The following is a 15,536-nucleotide window of genomic DNA, read 5'->3' as shown; positions in this document are numbered from 1 at the left end:
ATCCTACAGTCCCCAAAAGACAATGATTTCTTTTTCTTTTTTGCTACTGAAAGTAGTTCTTCTTTCTCTTTTAGCTTGGCAGTGAATGATCAAATTTGTTCTGTGAACAGCCCCAAAAATGTGAGAATAAAATGAAAAATAGTCCTGTTTCTCTAATGCTGTGGCTCTGCCTGCAGGGTTAGCAAGTGGCAGATTGCAATTACAGTTTAAGTATCTATTCATTTTATTGAAGGAAAAGCATCAACATGTGTGCGGTATTTTTTGGCTTTTAAACAGCGGAGTAAATGTATATAAAATTGAGAGGTGATGTATAATATATGAAGACATTTTGATCTGTGCAGCAAAATGAAACATATGCAAATTATTAGTAGTTTATATGGAATAAAGTTTTACTATACATGATTTTATGTGCTCACACAGACAATCTGTAATCACACTAAGGAACATTCAGTCTACCTATAATGAATGAGGATTTTTAGAATGAAAAACCTTCTAAGGTTTGAGCCAATAAATATCGAAAATATGGAGATTAAAAATAACACTGGAATACACATAGTAGCCAAATAAAATCATCGCATTTGCACTTAAGGAATTAAGTATTCAGCAAACTCTTCATTTTCTCTAGAAATACTTTGCTTTAAATTCCATATTTTCTTTTCCACACTTTTCACTTAAAAGCCTGCATGAGCTTTTGTACTGTTGCCAGGCTTATTTTTTTGTTTATATACAAGTTCTTGCCATGGAGATATGTTCCTGACATGAAGGCATCCAGTATAGGAAATGACATGCAATGCCTTATTCTTCCAGTTTAATTAATGCTCTGACAACTTGGCAATAAGGCTGCAGTGAAGAAAAGGTCTCTGCAGGGAACCGCAGGTTTTGAGCAATAAGAAAGCTGTCAAGATTTTACTATATATCTATAGTAACATATCGAACATCCAAAGATTTCTGGAAGGCATCTGTAGAAAAGAACTCAAAAGAAAAAAGGTTAGCATAAAAATGATGTTCCTTAACCTACTAAAAAGAAAAGAATGACTTTCTCAGCAGCCAGAGTTGGAACTGGGGAAGCAGCCTGCGCTGACTGACTTGTTTCATGCAAAAGAATTTCCAGTTTTTAATGAGCAAGGACTGTTTGACACAAAACAGTAAAAAGGATTAGCCTGATGCCTGTTGAGACTGGTTCTCTTCTGTGATTTAAACAAACTGAATGAGACGTAGATACGCTCCACACAGTGATCCACATAACCATTCTAGATCCCCGTGACCAAACCCATAAGCCCAGGTCTTCTGCTCCACAGACTTCTCGTCCTTCTCAGCTGAAAGCACAAGAGCAGCATCTTGGCAGGAGGGCAGGGAAATGAGTCATCTCTTTCCTCTGATTGGCTCAGTGTTTTGGGAAGCGTCAAAGACAACACCCCCAAAAGAGACTGCAACAGCCCACAGTCACAAACCTTGGATCAGCAGAAACCCATGATGATACATGACTTGCCGAGAGTATAGTTTGATATTCCTGATCTAACTGTGCTCCATCACTGTCCTTGCTTTCCTAGGAAAGGAAATTGGGAAGGAAACAGCAGACCAAACCCAGCATCACCTGATTTCCTCCAATATCTCCATATTGTGTTGGCTGTGAACATGCAGAGGTAGTGCTGTCTTTCCTGATGGATGAGCTATTCTGTAGCTACTGATGGAAAACAGCTGTCCGCACTCCCACACTTAATTGCCTTCCGCACCAAAGATTCATGAAGTTGTGCCATCCCAGCAAAACACAAACCACACACATATTTACGTATCTTTCTGAAAGTGGGACTTTCAGCTCTTCCAGTGTGCAGGCTGTCAAGCCATGGGAAAGTTGTAGTTATCACAGACTACTCACTACAGAGCAATTCGAGTTTCCAGTCTCATCCCCTGCTTCCTCACTTTTTATTTTAGTTAAGAGGTTTATTTATTTCTGCAAATACATCCCAAATGAATCAGAGGAATCAGCTTCCCATCATCAGTTTCCCTCCTTGTAGATATTTTGCTTATTCACATCACATCTTTCTCAGGTTTGCTGTTGAAGATCCTACAGCCTGAAAGATCTCAGAATCATAGAATCACTAAGGTTGGAAAAGACCTTTAGGATCAAAAAGTTCAACTGTAAACCTAATACTGCCAAGTCCACCACTAAACCATGTCCATAAGCATCACATCTACAAGTCTTTTAAATACCTTCAGGGATGGCGACTCCACCACTTCCCTGGGCAGCCTGTTCCAATGCCTGACAACCCTTTCTGTGAAGAAATGTTTTCTAATACCCAACCTAATCCTCTCCTGGTGCAACTTGAGGCCATTTCCTCTCGTCCTATCACTTGTTACTTAGGAGAAGAGACTGAGACCCACCTCACCACAACCTCCTTTCAGGTAGTTGTAGAAAGCAATGAAACAACTGCCAGTCAGCAGAGCTGTTCTGGGGTGGCTACACCTGGGCTGGTGCCCAGGGCAGGGTCACAGGCACCACAGGGCACTCGCTTCCCCACACAAATTACTGGCACAGGTGGGAATTTTCAGTGCATTGGGTGCAATGGGGTAGGAAGAAAAAGAGGAGCTGTGTTTGTACTGAGGGAATGGGGGAGAGGGAGAAACAACACCATCATAAATACTGTAAAAGCTATTTAACTAATGAGAAACAAGGAAAACAAGAGGAATATAATCAAGGCTTTTGCCACTAGAGTGGTAAACAACTTCCCTCTCCATCACTGTCTCTTGGTTACATTCTTCTGCTGAATCTTATAGAAACATTCTCCTTCATCTGGCAAGGATGTCTTAAGGTACCTTACTCTCTGCTCTTCTTCCAACTGTTGTCTGGCTCCCAGGATCAGGATGTACCTGTGTGAAAGTCCTCATTACCTGTGAGGAGGTAGAAAAAGCGTTCAGCTGCTGAACTACAAACGCATGGGCTTCAGAAAAGCCTGCTAGCGGAGCTCTGTTCCCCAGCCCTACTGGTCCTATTTTACTCCTCTGAACTCAAATATTTGAACAAAGTACATGAAATAACAAGCAGCACATATTTCCCTGAGAAAAATCACATGCAGAAAGTATTTGCACATTAGCAATCCTGTTCTGTAGAAAATCTGTATGTGCCAGGAAAACAGAACATACGTGCTGAATGAATTTAGGTAAAAATGCACCTCTGCTGTGCTGCTTATGAAAAATCACATCTACTACACCAGGTCTGTCACTGATGCTTTTCACCAGCATCTCATCCAAATCAAACAAATATGAAAAACAAACACCAAGAACAAGATGACTGGCTATACAGCATTCACGGTCCAACATATTTAAGCAGGATTTGGAGAAGAACCTTGCAGAAGCTGAACACCTGCCCTTGAGTACCCAACAGACCTCCCCTGAGTATCCAGACAAGTGCTGGCAGGACAGAAGACAGTATGTGGCAACAGGTTACTTGAACAACACAATCCTGTGCCAAGGCAGCTCTCAGCAGCCCTCCTGCTCCCCAAGCTGGTGGGAGAGCCCTCCCGAGATGTGAACCCCAGGATCCGGCTGCGCTTGCAGAGCAGCTGTCTGCAAGAGCCGTCTCAAAAAATACACAGAACTGTAGCAGGAGGGTATGAGAAGAGTTGGACGGGATGATCTGAATGTCTCTTCCAACCTAATCAATTGTATGATTCTAAGAAGAAAAAGAAGGGAATACGGAAGTCTGGTAGAGTTCTGGATACATCAAAACATCAAATGTGTCAAAGGAGCAAAGTTCAGCCCCACCTCACCTCAGAGGGAAGTCCAGCCCCTTTCCATACCAGAGGCACATGGCCGTACCCAAATGGTAGGCAGTGAACATGTATTTTCTTTCAGTACTTTGCTGTCTGGTGGTGTTAACTTCCTTGGAAGACCTATATGACAAATCCTCTTGGGTAACTGCAACACCAATGGTGATGATTTGTAACCAAAGCAAGTACTTGTCTGGTCAAAAACAGTGTCTGAACCAAATGAAAGGAAACCAGGGCTAGTTCTGCGCTGTGGAATGTCACACAGTATCACAGTATCACAGTATGTTTGGGATTGGAAGGGACCTCAAAAGATCATCTAGTCCAATCCCCCTGCTGGAGCAGGAACGCCTAGGTGAGGTCACACAGGAACATGTCCAGGCGGGTTTTGAATGTCTCCAGAGAAGGAGACTCCACAACCTCCCTGGGCAGCCTGTTCCAGTGTCTGTCACCCTCACTGAGAAGAAGTTTCTTCTCAAATTTAAGCAGAACCTCTTGTGTTCCAGCTTGATCCCATTACCCCTTGTCTTATCATTGTTTGCCACCGAGAAGAGCCTGGCTCCATCCTCATGGCACTCACCCTTTATACATTTATAAACATTGATAAGGTCCCCCCTTAGTCTCCTCTTCTCCAAACTAAAGAGACCCAGCTCCCTCAGACTTTCTTCATAAGGGAGGTGCTCCACTCCCTTAATCATCTTCGTTGCCCTGCGCTGGACCCTCTCCAGCAGTTCCCTGTCCTTCTTGAACTGAGGGGCCCAGAACTGGACACAATATTCCAGATGTGGTCTCACCAGGGCAGAGTAGAGGGGAAGGAGGACCTCTCTCGATCTACTAACCACCCCCCTTCTAATACACCCCAGGATGCCATTGGCCTTCCTGGCCACAAGGGCACAGTGCTGGCTCATGGTCACCCTGCTGTCCACCAGGACCCCCAGGTCCCTTTCCCCTACACTGCTCTCTAATATGTAATTTCCCAACCTATACTGGAACCTGGGGTTCCATTTCTTTGTCCATTTCTTTGTTCTACTCTTCCCTTGGTCCCTCTGTTCAGCTCTATGAAAGCTCTTCCCTTGCTCAGTTCTGGGGAAAAAAGGAGTGTTGGTCACTGATAGAGGAAGTGTTGTAAGTACAATACACTACAACACTTCAGACATTAAATCCACCTCTGGTACTTTGTCCATCATGTCCTCACTCCAAGACCACTTTGCTTACAGACAGTCCTTTACTTGTTCAGCTTAAAACAGCGCAGAAACACTGATGGTCACAGGCTGCTTGACAGACTGTCTTGGTCTTACTTTAGTATTGTACTTCAAAGCTTCTTGATATTAGAGGCCTTGCTATTTACAAATATGTGGTTATTCAATATATCAGCCATATGCAAATATATGGCTGATGTCAAATAACAAGTATTACTGATGTTCTTCAACTTTCTGTTCTGGTACTGACACTGCCATCAAGCTTTTTAAAGACATGTACAGTTTTCAGGTAATCTTCATAATAATGGTTGTACTTCTGTGATTTCAACTCTGCTAGCATACACAAACTATTTCTGCACTGTTTTCACGTTTATTTTTTAATAGTATTAATAAACACATACACAAATAAAGCAACAAAAAGTCAACTCGAACTTATTCCATGTTTACCTCTATCTGAGTATTGTACAGCTTATATGAATCTGCCTGTTCAGAGTAAAATCACATGGAAGCCAAGATAAAAAATACACAGTTTTTGCTATTAATTTCCCATCTAATATTCTAGTGCAGCCATTTCAATATCTACAAACACATAAAAATTTGGTATTGTGTATGATTAGACTTGCTAATCAAGTTGTATCTTCATCCCAATGCATATTTACTAGCAATGATAAGGCTCTTTTGTAAATTATGCTGTTCTGTGGTTGAGAAAACTGGAGAAGTTATTGTCGACTCATGTAGCATTTCCTCCTGGATGGAGTAAATCTTCTTCTTCAAAATATTCTGGGCTGACTAAAACATGTAATGTGCCCATCTCCAGGCAACCCTCAAGAACCTGCCATTTCCCACTTTTTCCTGCCATCCCTGCCAACAGGAGTACAGAGGGAATATCTAAACCTGGGATACTCAACTGTGTACATTTTACTCAGTGGTCACAGACCTGTAGTATCTTCTTCATTCCTGCTGGGACTCCTGTCCTTCACACTACTCTCCTGGCATGGCTGCTGCTCCCGTTAGGAGGGGAGTCTATAGCGTCTGAATGGTCTTGGCAAAAGTACTCAGTGGGTACTGGAAAAATTTAACCAATGGTAAAAATGGATGCATTCTTACACGTGTAAATCATGGCATATAGAACCAACATAACTTAGAAGGTGCTCAAATAACTGAAATACTTCTTCAATTTGCACAAAACCAGACACAATAGCTAGGGGGATTATTATGGCAGAAGCAGCAGGTTCTGGGAGAACCAGAGTAAGGTAAATCATTATCAAAGTAGAATAAATCTCCTCCTGTACTACATGTGGATGCAGCCTTGTAAGCCTTTTTAAAAAAGAAATGAAAGTGCAGCTGTTGATGAATTCAGAGCTATTCAAGGGCACTAATTTATTTGCAACTGTATCTTATCTGCATTTCTTCCTCCATTACTTTCTTCTTGTAAGAACAAGCCCCAGCTCCTGTTGATCAGCCACCGGAGACAGGCACGATACATTTGTAATTTTTACAGTACTAAAATGCTTTGTGACTCAGGAATTATGAAAAAAATCTCTGGTATTTTTAAAATACATACTACTGCACCAAAGTACTGGCCCCTCAGTTCCAGAAGGACAGGGAACTGCTGGAGAGAGTCCAGTGCAGGGCAACAAAGATGATGGAGTGGAACATCTCCCTTATGAGGAAAGGCTGAGGGAGCTGGGGCTCTTTAGCTTGGAGGAGACTGAGGGGTGACCTCATTAATGTTTACAGATATATAAAGGGTGAGTGTCAGGATGGAGCCAGGCTCTTCTTGGTGACAGCCAATGGTAGGACAAGGGGTAATGGGTGCAAACTGGAACACAAGAGGTTCCACTTAAATTTGAGAAGAAACTTCTTCTCAGTGAGGGTGACAGACACTGGAACAGGCTGCCCAGGGAGGTTGTGGAGTCTCCTTCTCTGGAGACATTCAAACCCGCCTGGACACATTCCTGTGTAACCTCATCTGGGTGTTCCTGCTCCGGCAGGGGGATTGGACTGGATGATCTTTCGAGGTCCCTTCCAGTCAGTCTGTGATTCTGTGATTTCTGATTAATCGAACAACTGTCTTGCTCTGCATCTTTTGCAGTTCTCAAAACCACCTGTGGAAGGGGTGAACTCCTGGACCGGGGAGTCCACTCCATGAAAACAGGGGCTCAGAATGGAGTATATTGCTAGTAAGAAACTCAGCAGTAACTTATAAACTCATCGACATGGATATATAGAAATATCTCTGGTTTGTCAGAATAAATCCTGCTATTCATCACCAGCACAGTTATAGCCTACATCAGTCATTCACACTTCAGTCACCTTGTTCATTCTCATACTCTGCTGATTCAGCTTTACATTTTAGATCACTGATAGGAGTATTTCACAAAGGTCACAAAAGTGCATCCGATATAAGGACAGTGGTTCGGTCTAATGGATTCTCAATAACTACTCCCTCTCCAGCTCATCTCATTTCAGTCAAATTAACTACGTTCCACAAAAATTTGGATTTACAATGGACATGATCACCAGGCTAGTCTGGAAGAAATTTCATTGAAAAAAATACCAGCAGCACTAAGTTTTGGCAGAACTTATTTTCTAAGACCCTTATTTCATGTCTTCCATGCTTTGTGCTCCAAGTTTGCAGCTGGGCAGTTTTGAGGGTCTGGTCCACTGGTGTGATGGGCTTACTGAAAACCTCTGAATCTGCATCTCATATCTCATCAACCCCCATCATAAGCAGTACTAGAAATATTCCTGAAATGGCTGTGTACTAAGCCAAGTTTTAAAAATTATATTAATTTTATTACCATAGCAAATCCGATGTAAATGTTGCCTGAAAATGTCTCTAACATGACCAAATTCATTGTGCAACCATATAATTGTATAGGGCTACTTGTAAAGCTGTCTTCTGTGCTCTCCTTATATTCTCTTAATATATATATCTGGAACTATTTTCAAGTATTTGTGATATTTTCATGAAGTGGGAAGTGCGATATTATTCATTGGTAGTAAATTTCCTAATGAAGAGCTTCTGCTTGGTAGGTGCTGAGGTTTTCAGCCATACTGACTATTGCTAAGCAGGAGCTTCACAAGCTGGCCCTGTCCTGCCCCACTTTGCTGAAAGCTGTAAACAAGGCTGGCTGGGGAGTTTTTGAAATGTTGTGACTCAAGAGTTGTAGCACTTAATTAAATTAGTATTAGTCCCATCACGTTTCATATATCAAATTCTAATCCAGATCAGATGTCACAAAAATCTATGATGTACTGCAGTTGCTTCACGTGGACTGGTTTACAGGTGAACATGCCAAACCTTTCTTCTCCAACTTTCAGCCCTAACAGTCATACAGGAGATTCAGAAGAGCTAAGGTCAGCCCAGCACTAGCTCCAAAAGCAGAAGACAACATAAAGTTTAGCCCAAATTTTACATTATGTACATTTTTATTAGTAAAAACAAAAGTGGTAGTAAGCATTTTGAAACAGGTGATGTATCTGCATCCAAGCACTTCAGCAAGTGTGACAAACGTTGCCACCTCATGGACAGGTGCCGGGTTTGACTCAGCTCAGCGGTAGGAAGGAAAAGGGATCACGGAGATGAGTCAGTGTTGCCCTTTCATACTCTCGTGAGAGGGGAAGTGACAGCTTGGCCAGAAAGATGCTTTTGTCACTTAGATTCACCTGGAACTTGTTCATTTGGGTCTGAATCCAGAAGCCTGGCTACACACCCACACTTGGGAGAAAAAAAGAAAAAGCTACACGTGTTCAGGGTATTTGACCATCTCCAATATCAGAGCATGGCCGGGGGGGGGGGGGGGAAATTATGTTTTTTTCTTGGAAAAAAACCTAACTATCAACATAGGACACAACATGGTCTTGTATCGTCAAACAGTCAGTGGCCAGCATCCAGGGGTAAAACACCTGTGGGACCTGGAGTTTTCAAGAGAGTGACAGAAATCTTCAGATTCATGGAGACATTAATCCCAAACTGGACCAGGGGATTTTAATACCCCATAAAGGCAGCGGCAGTCGGGAATCCACCACTTGTAAACTGGAGACAAGTGTAAATACAGTGTATCCCACCACGTATTTCCAAAGTTAAAGTTTTATGTTGTAACACCATACAGTTTATTCACCATTCCACCTCTTTTGGGGAACAGGTGCAGGAATACTCTGTCACCTGTTGAATTTCTCCCTTTCTGATGGAAAGGCAGCTGTGCCGTCCTTCTCTACAGGACAGACACTGTTACAAAAGCCATTACACAGTGTGTATCCTAAGTACATTCATTCCAAACGGCATTATAATTAGCACTTAAATGTTACTGGATGAGTGTAAAAGGATTATAAAATGTTTAAAGAAAAATGAAAGCTTTCAAGTTTGACATTGGGATAGAACTTTAAGAATTAATGATTTTTTTAAAATAGAGCTTTGTAAAAATAGATGCATAGTCAACATTTATGAATGGTCTGAAAAAAAGACAGTATGGTGATTAACTGGGAGTTTCCCATCATTGTGATCTCCATATAACAGTGTAACAGTCTGCGTACATATGACTGAAGAGAAAGGATTTATACCAGCTTGATTTTAAATATGTTCTTATGTTTATTATATTTTGCGACTCCACTCTCCTAAAATGGTGGCCTCAGGAAAAGCTGCTTTGGCAAGCGATTGCAAAGATTCCTGTGGAGAGGAAGTGAAAAGACTGGGCATACAAACAAGGGCTGCTGCCACGTTCAAAGCACTGGGGAGAGTTCATAGAGCAAAATGCAGTCCTAAGTAAATGGGTTTCAGGCAATTTCAGTGTTAAGATAACATCATTAAGAGTAGAACAGATTGTGCTCAAACCCTGCTGTTTATAATTAACACATTGCTTCCAAATACTCCAGGGTCCCTGGTAAATAGTCCTCTGCTCAGATCCACCCAGACCAATCAGAGTATTTTCATCAGGTTCCATGCTGGGCCAGCACCTGTTTGGACAAATCTAAAAGAGCCAAAATACTCTTCTTTCTGGCCAGCTAAGTAGAGGGATGAACACAGCTTGCCTTAGTCATTGTCACAGTGTCCATATGGCTGTGAAGCTTGTTTTCACAAGAAATCGTACAAGTACTTTATTATGTCGAAGTTCACGGTCCTATAAACAAAAACACAGTATATTAGAGCAATCATCTTAACAGTGCTAAGACTTTAACCTGTTTGGAGACAGCGCACATGGGACATTCTGCACAAGCAAAATCAAGTACTATCCCCAAAAGAAATGCAATCAAAGAATGAATTTTTAACTTCTAGTGCTATTTACATTACCTGTCGTCTGATTATTTCAACTTTGTAAGATTCTAAAGAAAAGAAATAAAGCAGCTTTCTAGTAAAAAACTGAACATTCTTATTTCTATCATTAAGCAGTAAAAATATATCAAAGTTAACAAGATTATATTTTCATATGGTAAACATGATACTCTAGTTGGTGATGCAAGGCAGCAATCTTTTATGCTATTGAATGCTTTGTTCATCTTCCAAACCACCTGTTTTAACATGTACTGTGTAACTCCTTCATCTGTACTCATTTGCAGTCTGTATTCTTTCAGTCTTGACACTAGTTGACCCACGTTCATAGCTAAATTTGAAAAATCCAAGAATGCCACTCAATAGGATAGAAGATTTTAATGTATACTTTTGTACTTTAATGGCAGACAGAAGGATACAGCAGTAGAATAAAACATATAATTATTTTTTTTGTCTCTAAACTCATTCTGCTACACAATCTAACACTCAGACTTTGAGGTTTACTGTTTGAATAAATAACGCAAATTACTGCATATAATGACAAGTATAAAATTAAAAGGTTTTTTTAAAGTATTCAATGATGCAAAAATAACTGCTCACAATGCTAAGTGAGATTAACTGGCTGAATGTCTTATTTGTTAGACTACAATCATTTAATATTCTCTGTTCATGAATCATTCTGTAACCCACTTTTCAAAAAGTTTCTATAAAACATCATACTGGGCAGAGAAGTTGTTCAGAAATCCCCAGGATACATAATGAGAAATGTGTTTGAATCTACTTAATAATCCAGTGACAAAATTACAGAAATTAACTCCCACTGTTAGACTCACATGCCATTGTGTCACTCGAGAAAGTGCTTTAGTTACAAGGCTTTGCGTAGAAACAAAATCACACACAACTAAACGAAACACAACTGTCCTGTCATAAAAAGTGAGTTCATTAGAGACTCTATGAAAAGCTCCATTCCATTCAACAAACATTAAGAGATCCCTACTTCAGCCACAGAAAATTTCTGAACTTCAGTCTGAAATTCCTAAAACAGAAGCCAAAAATTTCTAACAGAGAGACATCTGACCTTTCCTTCAGCCAGACGTGTCAATACTACCTGGTAAAAAGCATGGGAATATCTCTGCAAAAACCAGATGTGCAGCAGAACAGAGCCAGACATGAGGTTTTGTGATACCAAAAAGAAACTGTGCTCAGCCAGCGGTTATCATACTAAAAGCCACCAAAAAGAGACATTAAGTTTTCTATTATTTTTAAAACATAGGTGGCTTTTTTTTTTATTTTAATGCAAATGTCACTTTTGCTTAAAAAGTACAGGAAAACGTAATTACAATGTTCACAGTTTGAATAAGGGTGAGGAGGTGGGGAGGAGAGCATCATTTTCTGTCTTGCCCTTTGCACTCTCTTCAGCCTTCCATTAGGAATTATGCTCAGTATCAAGACTGAGATAGTAACAAGGTTGAGGTATCTGGAGATTTTAGTGACTAACAAACTTATTTTATTACTATTGCAGTAACAAAGAAAAAATAATCAGGAGATAGGCTGGTTACGTGATGTGTGCTTTGGTTGAAATGGCAAAGTAGTTCTCTCTCTACAATACACATAAAATCCCCCATGAGTGGCTAAAAACTACAGGCAAGACTATAGCACAGCTAGAAAATGAGATTTCTTAAAGCACAGAAGATCATGTCTTTCCCTATAGCTTACCCCATCAAGGCAAGGGGAAAGCCCATTTATCACGGGTTCATGAAATCTTGTATCTTTATGGATCATCATTCTTAAAGATTTGACAAAGACTGTGGATTGGAAAAGATGCTTAATAAAAGAAACATTAACAAGGGAGCAAAGCAAAGAAAGAAAAAAAAGGGAGACTAGGAGAAAAGTAGAACTGGTCAACTTAAAAATCTGTCAGGTCATTTAAATGGCCAAATCTATGCAGCATATAAACACTTCCAAACTATTTGCAAGGGAAAGAATTGCTTTCTTCCTCATAACATGTAGGAAAAGTCAGCCAGATGATTATAGATATAGATATAGATATAGATATAGATATAGATATAGATATAGATATAGATATAGATATGTGTGTGTATATATATATATTATATATATATATATTTATTTATATATACACATCCCTGACCTAAAGGAAAGCAAGTCAAAGCACAATACCATGCACTGAGGTTTGCAGTGATAGCATCTCTGACAACTCCTTTCTCTGGTAAGCATGAGCCACACAGCAGAAGCTTTGGGACCGTTTTCTGGTCATCTCTACCTTCTGGCAACATTAACGGAGTCAATAAAGCTTCTAAGGACGATGAGGTTGCAAGGAGAGTATCGTCACTTCAAGCATCTTAACTCAAGGACCCTCATAACCAGTATAGAGCCTATAAACTGGTCTCTGTATTCACTGCAGGAGTCAGAGCAGAGACAAGAACTTGGGGACGTCTGTACACACACCGACCCATGCTGCTGAGCAGATGGTTCACTGCACTTGTTACCAGTGGGAGCTTCTCCAGGGCATCATTCACCAGTGACTTCATTGCTGGGAACAGCAAACTGACACAGTGAAGCCGTGGAGATCCTGGCAGTGTGGACCAGCCAGGCCTGAACCAGATAAGTTTCATTTTGTGGCCTGTCCAACTGCAAACTGGAATTAGTGTGGCTGTGGGGTTTACTGACAAGGCTATTGGACATTTAATAGCTCAGGAGAGCAACGTGTGCACTATTATGGAATATAGTCTACATCACAAGTTCCTCTGAAGTTCCACATTACAGAGGAGAGTTGGCGTTGAGAACACTTCTCCTTTTTACCACATGTCATTTCCTGGCTCTGTTCTGGCTAGAGACACTTTAAGCAAGACCTGCTAACAAGTTGGCTGCAGCAACAGGTGTGACGTAATGCTCTTGGCATTTCATAAAAATGAGGCAAAGGCTTGACTGTTGCCTATGCATTGCATGCATTTGTGTCTGTAACTCATCATCTCTCCTGATGGACCTGGAACGAATGAACAGAACACTGAGGTACCTACATTCATTTAGTGAATTAGTTTGCATCAACTACAGATCATACAAGATAGACAATGTGGAAGAATTCTTATAACCTATGTATTTTTTATATCATAGGTACAACAAACACTGGTAAGAACTAAATATCATTTCAGATTCAAATACAATAATGTGCCTTTTGGTAATGAAATGGATTGACATTTTAGAGCAGTATTTATGACCGTTAATAAGCACAAAGACAGTATGTTACTGTAACACATACTGCCACTGTAACAAAGTTTTTTCAAAACAGGATTGGACTAGACTTCAAGTTCAACACTTCTCATAAATAAGACTCATTCATTCATTCTTAGAAAACATCCATAGATTTCTATTCTGGTCTGCAGAGAGCTATAGACTGAGCAAATACTGCATTTGAAGTCTCTTTCAAGTCAGCACATAGAACAGTAAACGATCACTAATAGGCTCACCGGGCAATAGCTCTGATGAAGTCCAGAGATACAGTACATTTATATCGTGGTCCATCAAGCTGGTCATTATGGCCAACCACAGATAACAGCTGGAGAGTCACAAGAGAGGTGATCTACAAGCAAGACACATTAGTAATGTTAGTCATTTTTGCTAACGTGAACAGCAGTGGCCATTTTTTTTCCCCTGTTTGGCATAATTCCCATATTTCTCTGGAAAGTCACTCATACTTGCTCATTGACTTTCACAAAGCTCTGCAGCTGGCAAACCCAGGAACCTATATACATTTTCGTCATTACATTTTCAGCACAGGCAGTGAGAGACACAGGCTAAACCCTTCATCCTTCCTATCAAGTGTTATCCTGGGGTTCTGCTCAGAGAGAGAAAGGCAATGCAGGGAAAAGGAACAACAGCCATGAGACGAACATTTTCTAAATCTCTGCCTGACAACCAGGAGAGATTTTGATTCTCTTCCCTTTATACCCAAAGACCTCCTCTTGAACTTTCACACTCAAAGTTGGATACTCCCATGCCAGCTCACACCACAGGTAAACAGATGAATGTATCACTCTACTCCAGACAAAAAATAATTTGAAGGTTGGAAAGGCCGGAAGATTGTGTGCTTAAAAAGAGCATGGCCTGAAAGGAGAGAAATTTGTCTAACAACACACATACAGAGTGATGGATTATTTTACTAAAACGGTAATATACCAGCATATTTTTAATCATCTTCGTTCCTCCAAACGATGACTGTGCTATCAACTAAGGTGCAGTTGTGGGATGTCACCACTGAGTGCAACCAGTCTGTTCCGTCTCAGAAGAACGCTGTGGTGATTCCACTGTCTCCCTGTCTCCTCCCAGCTCCCGAGGGAAAGAAAGAGGTAAAAGCAGAAAAGAAAAAACTTCTCCAGTCTCGCTATAGATGCCACTGACAACTCAAGGCGACAAGGTTACATTCTATGAAGAACTGGTACCTGACCACAGCTCCACTTTTCAAAAAATCACAGCCAACCATGACCTGCCTCTGTGTAATGATAATAGCATAGCAAGGAGCTTCTGAAGAATAAATATATCTGGGAAGAGAGTGTCAGTTCAAACCTTCAAGGAAGCACACAGCTATAAAAAGCAGCAGCAAGCTCTTATCAGTATCAATCAAAAAAAATAACCAAACCCTAACTCAGTAATAACCCCACTCTTCCGCTGAAAGTGAACTTGGTCTTCAGATTTGTGACAGTGCTTGCAGGAGGTAAGAATAATTATTAAAGTTTTCCCTTAAGCGGACATAATACATAAAAAAATTACACCTAACTGTGAAGAATAGAAAAAATTATGGTCACCAAGAATGAGGCCATTTTTATAACAGCCTGTGCTGTTTGGATGTCATCATTCTGCAAAGTCTTTGGAGTTTGGTTATGGCCTACCCATATTCACAAAGACAAATTCCATGTACTTAATTCAGGTCTATAAATTACATTTAAGAGTTGCACAATTTACAAATTGTTAGCATCTACAGCATTTAAGAAAATTGAATTCAGTATATGGTGAATGGCTCTAAATCCAGTTCACGAATCACTGAATTGGGATCAACCTCAAACCTGTTTTGTGTTTATCTCCTTAAAGAACTCATGAGTTTGAGAGCACATTTTTCTACATTCTTCATCCAACATAGTTTTTAGTCAGTCGGTAAAGAAGCATTATGGAGTAATCCGCTGTAAGAACTGCTGTGATACAGTCCAGTGCACCATTACTGGTGAGGGGATGGCAGGAGGCTCCTAGAAGCTCCCAATGAGCACCACAACAGCCTACACATGTTGG

At 40.6% G+C, this 15,536-nt stretch overlaps 1 protein-coding gene across 19 annotated transcripts in view; it reads right to left on the bottom strand.

The window, feature by feature from the left end:
• Positions 1–205: 205 nt before the first annotated feature.
• Positions 206–15,536, bottom strand: part of ORC5 (origin recognition complex subunit 5) — an 80,706-nt gene continuing 65,375 nt past the window's right edge. For 9 of the 19 annotated variants that reach the window (XM_005498086.3, XM_065049092.1, XM_065049091.1 and 6 more), the window contains 2 exons: positions 13,724–13,836; positions 8,380–10,086 (listed from right to left, as the gene is read on the bottom strand). In XM_005498086.3, the coding sequence (XP_005498143.2) occupies positions 10,041–10,086; positions 13,724–13,836 (159 nt within the window). In that variant the 3' untranslated portion in view covers positions 8,380–10,040. Of the gene's footprint in view, positions 2,890–8,379; positions 10,087–13,723; positions 13,837–15,536 lie in introns of those variants that run through there. The other 10 variants (XM_065049098.1, XM_021297776.2, XM_065049100.1 and 7 more) reach the window with 3 other exon arrangements.

Source organism: Columba livia, chromosome 1, assembly GCF_036013475.1.
Source record: "Columba livia isolate bColLiv1 breed racing homer chromosome 1, bColLiv1.pat.W.v2, whole genome shotgun sequence".
In the NCBI taxonomy this organism is placed as follows: domain Eukaryota; kingdom Metazoa; phylum Chordata; class Aves; order Columbiformes; family Columbidae; genus Columba; species Columba livia.
Note: the sequence above shows the minus strand (reverse complement) of the source record. Positions and strands in the feature narration are given on the sequence as shown.